Genomic DNA, 10,962 nt, shown 5'->3' with positions numbered 1-10,962 from the left:
TTTCTGTTCTGGGAGTTTCTTCGCCTGTGTAACAACAAGCTCTGCCCTTCAGCGCTGGGATAGGCTGGCAGTCCATATTCCAATGAGATTCCTCTGCTTGCCAATCATAGTGCAAGAAACGAACTCGTATTAGCCACTCACAGTGCTGGATCAGGATGTGAAAGCGGTGGAAGGCGGGAAGGGGAGGGGGGTACGCCACTGGCTGATGATTGGCTGCTCCGGCGCGCGATCAGGCTGCGTGTTGACCGTTAACTAAAGGCGTTTGAGGAGTGCGCGCGTGGAGTGTCTTCAAACTGACAGAGGAGCGGAGATGAAGTCATTACAATATATCAACTGTCCATAAACTAGCCCCAACCCCAACTGTCTCTCTTTATAAAACACTTTAACGTCTGCAAAACGTAAAATTATGGATCCGTTTTACACCGACTCTGAAGAATTGAACAGTAACTGGACCAACGGCTCTTCTTTGAACGACACAAGTTTTTTCTCCAACCAGTTCGTCCAGCCGGTGTGGCAGATCGTTCTATGGGCGCTGGCTTACAGCTGTATAGTTCTGATATCCGTGGTCGGAAATATTATTGTGATTTGGATCATTCTGGCTCACAAACGAATGAGAACTGTGACCAATTACTTTCTGGTCAACCTTGCCTTTGCGGAGGCTTCAATGTCGGCGTTCAACACCGTCGTTAACTTCGTCTACGCGGTTCATAATGAGTGGTATTTCGGTCTGGTTTATTGTCGCTTCCACAACTTCTTCCCAATTGCCGCTGTGTTTGCGAGCATTTATTCAATGACGGCAATTGCTCTGGACAGGTAAGCTTCTGGGCTACGTGTTTTGTTGAGTACCCCACCCACCACAAGGACTTACAGTATATTATAGGGTGTTATATTATATTATATTATATTATATTACTTCTGTGCTGCCTTAAAACTTGTGAAACCATTACCACCCTGACAGGACTTGTACCCGACAGACTGTTTAAATGATGAGGAAATGTAACAGGTCTTTACAACAGCAGGTTAACGTTACTGCAGTCCTCCACTAGATTGCTGTTTGTGTTATCCAGTGCAGGGTTATAGACTTTCCCCGTGGTCACTCTACGGCTTAGATGGTGAACATATGGTGCCTGCTGATCTGGCAGGATACATGGACAAGAAATGACAAATATCTAAAACCTCGTGTTTCTGTGGTTGGAAAGTATTAGAATATAATTAGCAGGATTTGACAAACTGATTAAAAGGGAGGAAGCCTTATGCTGCTTTCACAACATCTGGGAACTGATTTTTACAACTTGGAAGTAGGTTACCATATTAAAATATTACAGTAATTTAATATGTAAAGCCTCTAAAAAGTAATTTAAAACATCCAATAACTCAATTTGTTACAGGTTGAGAAGTTATAAAAAACTTGCTAGATATAAGTGGTTAGACATAAATAGGCCTGTCACAATAGTCTTGTTTTGTGATTAATATACTGTCTCAGAAATAATTGGGATAAACAATTTATTTGTCACTTTAAGACCATTTTATGCCACTGATATAATAATAATATATGAGCAAAATAATGCAATTACACACATATTAATAACAGTGACTATTAGGGAAAATCTTAGTTACTTGGAATATTCAGATTGAATATTAAAAAATGTGCAAATATCCTACATAAATAAATCATTAATTAAATAAACCCTCTCCTTTTAAACAAAATGAAATAACCAGGACTGAGAGACCACCAGAGAACAGAACAGTGCGAGTGGCTAACATGCTGGTGATGTTCATTTTAAAACCATAATGCCAGTAAAAGCAATGTCCAACACTGAGTTCAGCAAAAATGATTGAGGGAATGTTCATAAATTGTTTGATTAATCAATAATATAATTATTGTGACAGGCTTAGATATAAATCTGCCTTGTGCCTTTACATAGTACATGTTGAAATATCAGTATGATTATACCTATCTCCACTTACCCATCTGAGGCTCCCCTACAGCCACAAACAGCACATGGTTTGCTCCTTAGGTTAATGGCATAAGAGAACCTCGTCTGATTTGAGACTGTCTTCAGAAGGCTGTAGTTTGAAAGCAAAAATGCTCAACTGTGAAACTGACTGCTTATTTCTTTCATGATGTGACTTATTTTCAGGTAGGCAGTATATTAAAAATCTCTGCATTCTGATAACATCACAAGCTTAAGTTGAAGCCTTCATAGTGACTGGTCTGGAGCTGGGAAGTAACAGAATACATTTAATAAGGATATAAAATTAATCTGCAGATAGAAATGAACAAAAATGTATAATCAAATTTAAATATATATATAAAAAAGATTTTTAATTGATTCACAGAATTGTTAGTAAATACAATGCTATTATGACCCTAACCAGTAACACATAACACAGATATTACATTATTAAATAATCCTAGATATGGGATGGCCAAGCTAAAATTAACTTAAAAATTAAAGTCCCAGTGATTCAAGCATGAGAAAATGAGACGGCTGACCTGCCATTTCATGTTCCTTTTACGGGGATATGTATGAATGAATTAAATTATTTATAGTGCCATAAAAATCTCAATTAAATCCTGCTTTCCTGTGCTCTATGTGCTCTATTGTAATGAAGGTATATGGCCATCATTCACCCCTTGCAGCAACGGCTGTCCTCCACTGAGACGAAGCTTTTGGTAGGGGTGATCTGGGTGCTGGCTCTTCTCCTGGCCTTCCCTCAGTACTACTATTCCAGCACAGCTCAGCTCCCTGGACGCATTGTCTGCTTCATTGACTGGCCTGAGTACAGCATGTGGGATTTCAAAAAGATGTAAGCATGTATGGTCAGATGTTTACATTACCTGTTATTAATGTAATAATGATGATGATGATGATAATAATAGTAATAATAATAAAATATAAAATGTATTTAGATTATATACGGCTTGTTCCAAAGATGCTTTTCAGCCAAAACCACAAACTATTAACTGTAGTGAGGAGGCAGATCAAAAATTGAGAAAGAAATTAGAAGTTTAAAGCTGAGTTTTACAGAAGAGGAATAAAGAGCCAAGGCAAAGAGACAGTGGCCTTATGTTTTATAGTTTGAGGACCATGACACTGAAGGATCGCCTCCCATACCAGTGATCAGTTAGAGTTTTGGGATAGACCCATTTTGGCGTAATAGACCTAAATATTTGAAAAGGAGAGTAAGGGTTAAGAGTTCATCTAAATATGTGGGGTGTTGGGTGGCGCAGCAGATAGTGTCGCAGTCACACAGCTCCAGGGACCTGGAGGTTGTGGGTTCGATCCCCGCTCCGGGTAACTGTCTGTGAGGACATAAACCCCGTGCCCGCGTGGGTTTCCTCCCACAGTCCAAAAACACACGTTGGTAGGTAGATTGGCGACTCAAAAGTGTCCGTAGGTGTGAGTGAATGTGTGTGTGTGTGTGTGTATCTGTGTTGCCCTGTGAAGGACTGGTGCCCCCTCCAGTGTATATTCCCGCCTTGCGCCCAATGATTCCAGGTAGGCTCTGGACCCACCGCGACCCTGAATTGGATAAGCGGTTAAAGATAATGAATGAATGAATGTGGGGTGTTAAGCCTTGTAAAGATTTGTATTTTATTTGTGTTTTATTAGCACCTAAACTGGATACATAGTGGCACAGGTAGCCAGTGTAACCCAAATATTATAGGGATGATCTGTGCTGATTTTTTGAGTGAGATAAAATTCTAGTAATTGAATTTTGGACCTACGGAAGAGGAAAGCTGTTTTTGATATTTATTCTATCATTTATTCATCTTTTACAGCTGCATCATTCTGATCAGGGTCACAGTGTTTCCTTCAGAAACATGGGCGCAAGGCAGGAACATACAGTTCTAGTCTGCAAGCAGACACCATCTCTCTTTATGTGAGACAATAATTTAAATATGCTGTTGACTTACATTGAGAGAGGTATTAGCTGTATTCTTTTTTTTATTTAGGGATAAATGTCTACTGTTCAGTAAAATGAGGTTTCGGCTAGTATTGTTTTACACTTTTTATATTAAAACAGCACCCTAGCAGTGGTATGTGTCTTGCTGCCTTTGAAGCAGGTGATATTCACAGACCCACTGTTACTTAATTTCCTGGCATCTAATTGGAGCTTGCCTTTGCTATCTCAGAGCTTCTGCAATTGAAGCGTAGGCGTCAGGTGTGAGGAAAGAGGTTATTTTCATGGACAGCCAAGCCATTACCCACTCAATCCTATCAATATTCCTTCAGGCTTAGCCTGTCACTCCAGCAGTAATATGTCCACTCCCATAAAATAACTATACATTACCCAGGGCATCTAACCACACCCATGAAACAGACTCTCCAGGAAGACCCCGAAATCATCTTTGAAACAAAGCTGATCTATGAAGTAGTGTCCTAACTATGTCTGCCATGAGAGATAAGGCATATTGATTAATAGAGCCTGTCTTTTGGTCTCTGCCTCTGTTTGCGTTTGTGTTACATCAGTTTAGTAAAAAGAGAGAAAGTATAGAACAGGATTGAGTTCTGTCTAAACGTAATACTGAAAAATGCAACAATTACTCTGTTTGTTTTATGTTCACTCATGTTAATAAGTATTTTAGGGTTTTAAAGTTGGCATCACAGCAGAATCAGGGTTCAACATTAATCTTTTTCATAGTTGCCCAATCAGGCAAGTGGATTGAGGGTTCACAATCCTGAACAAAGTCCACACTGTCACTAACAAAATGTATATTTAGGCATTATTAACTTTATTTTTTACATATGTATGTAATTATATTATTAACTCATCTAAATATGTACCATTTTTGAATATTTCTACACCATCTAAACTGTGTTTTTTTTGTCTGTCTGTTTGTTTTTGAATTATTTAATTTCTTTAAAAAAAAATGCGTCCTTGGGTTTGTGAAATGCGCTATATTAGTGTAAAATATTATTATTATTATTATTATTATTATTTATTATTTATTATTATTATTTATTATTTATTATTATTATTATTATTTTTAGTAGTAGTATTATATAATTTATAATAATCTTTTTCAGGCATGTCGTTCAGAACATTTTTTTAAAATGTGGTGTGTATATTATTTTTATATAAACATTTAATACTTTTAGCAGATGGTCTTAACTAGAGCATCTTACAAAAGTGCTTCATCTTTTCAGAGAATAAATTCTCAAAAGTACACAGAGGATTAGAGTCCAAATACTACTGAACTAAGGGACTGCTAAATGCAGGAGATATGCTCCTGTATCTAAGTACAACATAAATATATATTACAAATAGTGCAAATAACAAATTCTGATGTATTTCCTAAGGTCAGAGCAGCAAACATTTAATCAGACACACATTTACATTATGGCCTCAAATACTTCCATTTACCATGGCAACAGACACATATAAGTTAGAGGTGCACATGAGGTTCATATACATTCATTGTCAGTAACCACTTCTAGAGTTCAGGGTCACCACGGAGGGTCCAGAACCTACCCGGAATCACTGGGCACAAAGCAGGGACTTTCTCTGGAGGCCGGTTACAGGGTGACAAACATTCACACATTTACTCACACTCTCACACCTATGGACAGTTTTGAGCAGACAATCCAATTACCTGTGTTTTTTGGACCGTTGGAGTAAACAAGAGCACCCAGAGGAAACCCACATGGACAAGGGGAGAACACACCAAACATCTCACAGACAGTCACCAGGAGCAGGGCTTTAATCCACAACGCCAGGACTAAGTAGCTGTGTGACAGCAACACTTCCTGTTACACCACCATGCCACCCTTTCTGAAAGAATATTTACACTAAAATTAACACAGCATGATGATGCTACACAGCATGTTGTTATTATTATACAACCTATTATTATTTTCCTAACGGGGTGATAAAACACCCAGGGCATTTGTTAACACTATGCTATTTCTTCATCATTGAAGCATTTATTTCTTTTTTTTGTTGGTAGCTTGTTGATGAAACTGAAATTCACTCTCTTTTTACACTCTGCCTCACAAAAGTGCACTCATGACAGTCAAGTTAATACCTTATGCAGACTCACAGTTAGGGGGATATGCATAGTGTGCATGATAAACTATGGTATTTGCAAATCAAATAGTGAATTTAGGTGCTCAGAATGCATACTGTGTTTGCTTCAAGGAACATTTTGCTTGGTGCCTGCACTCTGAACATCTGGTTGCTCTAATTAGTTCAGGGAGTTGTGCAATTTTTAACGTCAAATTATGTATGTGATTCCATTATCATAAGTACTGTGTAGAATGCATACGATATATGCCCAAAAGTTTGTAGACGAACAACCCTTATAATCTGTGAATCCAGCTACTGTATGGTGTACAGCTGCTCATGAGGTTAACCAGTTCAGGGTCGCGGTGGGTCCAGAGCTTGCCTGGAATCAGGGCAAACAACACTCACTCCTATGGATACTGTTGAGTAGCCAGTCCGCCTACCAACGTGTGTTTATCAAACAAAGAAGGAAACCAGAACACCCGGAGGAAACCCACACATACACAGGGAGAACACACCAAATTCTTTACAGATAGTCACCCGGATCAGGGCTCCAGGATGTATTCCTGCCTTGCTCCCAATGATTCCAGGTAGGCTCTGGACCCAACGCGACCCTGAACTGGATAAGCGGTTACAGATGAATGAATGAATGAATATTATTGTTTGACTTTTATAAGCAAATGAAAAGAATAGAATGGCATGCTGTTGAATCATGACATTCTCTCAGTGCAACACCGACAATGTATTTATACCATTTTGTCACCTCTGTCTTAGAGCAAATCGAAAATAGCCAATTTTAAATGGTCTTTGTGAATGCACATTGTGAGCTTCCTCCTTATCTCCAGAGAACCCAGTGTCTTTGTAGACTGAGTTTTAATTCCATTACAATGCAGTCATGGTGATGGAAAGACCCAGTGGGCATACCTGAACCCTCTAAGCTCTAGTTCATGACTTAAGGTGTTTTTTCGTGTCTCATCCCCAATCATCTATAACATGACAATATGAGATTAGCTTGTGAATGCCAAAGGGTTAGACTTGCGTATGTTGACACCAGATAGCATTGTGTCCTGAATTACCATAGTAATCACTCAGTTTGTAAACTCTTGATCCAGATTTACTTTTCATGCTTTACTGAACACATTGTTTTGTTTTCCTTATTTTCTTTTATCACACTGTAGTGCATTTTTCATAGGGTGTCTTCTTTCTGCCTTCTTCTTAAATCCTTGTCTTTCTGTCATGTTTTAATGCAGGTACTATGTCTGTGTGGTTGTGCTTATCTACTTTCTACCTCTGCTGGTCATGGGCTGTGCATATCTGGTGGTGGGATGCACGCTGTGGGCTAGTGAGATACCCGGCGACTCCTCGGATCGTTACAGAGAACAGCTCACTGCAAAGCGGAAGGTCTCAGGCTTTATCATATTAAACTTGCCACTGAGACAAGCTCACATTATATTTAACACATTAGAACGTTAAACAACACTCACTTGCTCAGATAAGTTCCCATACCTAGATAGGTACACAGATGGTAGGCAGGACATTTAAGGAACAAATATTCTAAGAATTTTTTTTGAGGTGCAAAAGAACTACTGCATATTAATGATCTTCATCATTAAGTTTTTAATCTATGTTCAATTTAATGGTGACGTTGTTTATATTTGTAAAATAAACATATACATTATATTAGGTATTTTTGAAAATATGGTAACAAATAAATATATTTGTTACTATATTTCCAAAAATACCTAATAGGTGGCAGTGGGATATTCTTAGTATTGAACCCTGGCAGCTAATGTGCTAGTATTTATCAACAACACAGCTTTTTTGCTTTCTTAAATGTAATGCACTTCATGGAATTAGTCTGTAACTCACTCTGTCTGAAATTGCTTCCTATTCACTATTCCCTGTATTATTCTGTTACATGGTATCCTCTATTAACTAGTGTAGGTGGGTTGTACACCTACAATGTGGGATTGTTTGCACTGAAAATTGTCCACTATATTTTCAGACAATTCTACAAAATAGCAGATCCACAAAATAGTGCACTATATAGTGAATAAGGTCCAGTTTCAGACATAGTGTCAGTCAAACACATGCATACTCACATTCACCCATTCCTGGTTAGGGATTGTACCTTAGGTGCTCCATTTCTGACTCTCCGAGCATGGGTGATATTGTGCTTCACAATAATTACACTTTGTGTATTTGTATATTAATTCTACCAGGTTATTGTATTTGGTTAGTTCAACATTTTATTATCAAGCAGAGCAAAGTGAAGGCAGACTAATATTTTTTCCATGTCCTTAAATGGCTAGATTAGAGGTGTACAGTCTCACTCACAACAAAAGAGTTATGGTTTTCATTCTAATAAAAAAGGAACACACATGATGAGCTATCTGAAGAGTGAACACTATTCCGTAAACAGGTGAAATCTTGTGAGAACCTTCTTGTTTGGAAGGAAAAACCTACAGCCATGCCAGGCCTTTATGAGTAATTTTGGACACCCCTGGGTTAGAGTGTACTTCACCAAGCATTAAAAAAATCTGCTCGGGAACAGCAATAGCAGCAGCAATTATTCTCTCTTCTCTGGCTAACACACCATAAGAAACAGGCTATCAGGTCCTCAGTTCCACCAGAACATGTATCATTGTTACAAATTGGAGATGATCAATCAATATTGTTATGCCTCAGTAGTATTCCAAATTGTTGTCATAAACAGTATTTTTCTTAATGTAATTTAAAACCACCACTTGGTTTCTTTGACATCTTTGCTGTTCATAATCAATTGCCATATGGAGATGGTAAGTTATATCTATGCCAGCCATAGATTTAGGATGTTCAGTGTTTACTGAATTAACACATGATGCTGTGTGTAATTTTTATATTGCCATCAGTCAATTTTAGAAGTTGGAAATAAACGTTTGAATGTGATCATACATGCTGAATTTATACTCATCTGTATAATCACGTTTTTACTTTAAGTCAAATTACTACTTAAAGGCACTACTTTATTAAGAAGCAAAACTGTTGAGCTTTTTACATCCTTGACATCCATTGCTTTTTTGTTGTTTTCCCTTCCTTAGGTGGTGAAAATGATGATTGTTGTGGTGTGCACCTTTGCTGTGTGTTGGCTCCCATTTCATGTCTACTTCCTATTACACCAATTCTTTCCTCACCTGTTTGAAGAGCGTTACATACAACAGGTGTATCTGGGAATAATGTGGCTTGCCATGAGCTCCACCATGTACAACCCCATCATTTACTGCTTCCTTAATGACAGGTAAAAAAAATCCCTTATTTTTTAACGAATGTATGTTTTGTGTACGATAAAATGCAAATTAAAATGTCTTGCTGTTATTTAACAATTTGGGTTTGAAGCTCTTGTGACATAGGTATACAAGTATGCAAGTCATGAACTGTAGTTATATAACAAACATTATGCTTTTAACTATATATAAACCCCAACAGATTTCGAGCAGGATTCCAGCAGGCATTCTTCTGGTGTCCTTGTACCCCTGAGGGCACATATGAGGGCCTAGAACTCAAGTCAGCACGGTATCTACAGAAGCAGGTCAGCCTCTACCGCACTAGCCGCATGGAGACCACTGTTTCCACAGTGATGCCACCTGAAGAGGGAGAAGCTCAGATGGCTCAAACACGATTCTCCGTAGATCTCACCTCTAATGGCTCCTCCCGAAGTGCCTCAAAGACTGTATCTGAATCCTCTAGCTTCTTCTCCAGTAACAACCTGGCTTAGTTTGGGCAAGCTAGATGCTGTCCTTTGAAGTATACAACCATTATCACACGGTGTGATTGTGCATTCCAAAAACAAAACATGTTTGTTTAGGATAGGATAACTTCGCTATGTCCTTGGCAGTGGTTAGCCAGCTGTCCATCGGGGATAGTGCTAGTGAATGTGGAGAGAACTCAATGAGGACTTGGAATGTTTTGCAGCTGTTGTTTCAGATTACCGGCAATAGAAGTGACAATGCATTGGAGAGGATTTGATTACAGGGCTGGTCCTCTGGGTCATAGTTTATATACTACAGTGACTAATATAGTACAAAGACTGAAACAACATGACTGCTTCTGAGATGCTGCTGTATTATTGCTTAGATGTCCATATGCTGTACATAGAGTGGTGTATAATGTCAATGGACACAACACAAAATATAGATTTTACACTAAGACATGGGTAAAATGGCTAACTTCATTGCCTTTATTAGTCACAAATACCCCAAATGAATGTTGTTTTTCATCAGTTGTTTGTGAAATTTACAAGCATTTGATGAATGTGCTGCTGCTAATGATGCTAGGCTTTATCTCGTCTCCTTTGGGTGTTGCATAAGGATTTGCCTTTGTGTAATTAATGGAATCCATTGTTCTCTGTTCTGAAAACTAACAACAATGTTCACTATTAGCAGTATTGCATACTAATTACAGATTAGCTGATATGTTGGAGGAGTGGTATGAAGATTGAGTGTTTAATTTTATATCTAGACAGCACAGTAATGAGATGTCCAGTTGCAGATTGTAGACAATATGAGAACTGAGGACTAGAAATAGACCTAATTAACATGGGAAAAAAACAATTTAGAGACCCATAGACATCTGTTTATTTGTTAAAAATAATCTAATAATACTGTATTGTGCAGATTGTGTGCCTATGCTTTATGTTGTGCTTTATGTGAGCATCTTCTGTGATGTCCCTCTTTTCATCCAGAGCTGTATGCTTAAGTCTAATACTAGTGTTGGTTTTTAGTGGGCTGGCGTGTGTTGTTGCTTGTCTGCACCCACAGCTGTGAGGGCACAAATTATAGATCCACCTCCTTTGTTGGGCAGATGTGAACATGTCTTTGATGTCCATTGCAAGACAAAGAAGCAACATCTGAACACCACACCCTTTGAACTGCTTACCAGCTGCATGACCACCAGAACATCCATTTTAAGGAG

The 10,962-nt window shown here is 38.4% G+C and overlaps 1 protein-coding gene across 1 annotated transcript; it reads left to right on the top strand.

Annotated features, from left to right (window-relative positions):
- The first annotated feature begins 270 nt into the window (after window positions 1–270).
- On the top strand, window positions 271–10,680 carry tacr1b (tachykinin receptor 1b). The gene is made up of 5 exons (XM_066650751.1): window positions 271–813; window positions 2,617–2,811; window positions 7,263–7,413; window positions 9,093–9,289; window positions 9,478–10,680. Exons 1-5 carry the CDS (start codon window positions 407–409, stop codon window positions 9,764–9,766), a joined length of 1,239 nt encoding a protein of 412 aa, XP_066506848.1. The 5' UTR covers window positions 271–406; the 3' UTR covers window positions 9,767–10,680.
- The last annotated feature ends 282 nt before the right edge of the window (window positions 10,681–10,962 follow it).

The sequence above is a fragment of the Hoplias malabaricus genome, chromosome 18 (genome assembly GCF_029633855.1).
Source record: "Hoplias malabaricus isolate fHopMal1 chromosome 18, fHopMal1.hap1, whole genome shotgun sequence".
Taxonomy (NCBI): domain Eukaryota; kingdom Metazoa; phylum Chordata; class Actinopteri; order Characiformes; family Erythrinidae; genus Hoplias; species Hoplias malabaricus.
The sequence above is the reverse complement of the archived record's forward strand: the minus strand, read 5'-3'. Positions and strand labels throughout refer to the sequence as shown.

Excerpts from the sequence above, each read along its gene's own strand:
- tacr1b (XM_066650751.1), top strand. The coding sequence starts at position 407 with ATGGATCCGTTTTACACCGACTCTGAAGAATTGAACAGTAACTGGACC. Across the intron at positions 2,812-7,262 it reads ATGTGGGATTTCAAAAAGAT|GTACTATGTCTGTGTGGTTG; the intron begins GTAAGCATGTAT and ends GTTTTAATGCAG. Across the intron at positions 9,290-9,477 it reads TACTGCTTCCTTAATGACAG|ATTTCGAGCAGGATTCCAGC; the intron begins GTAAAAAAAATC and ends AAACCCCAACAG.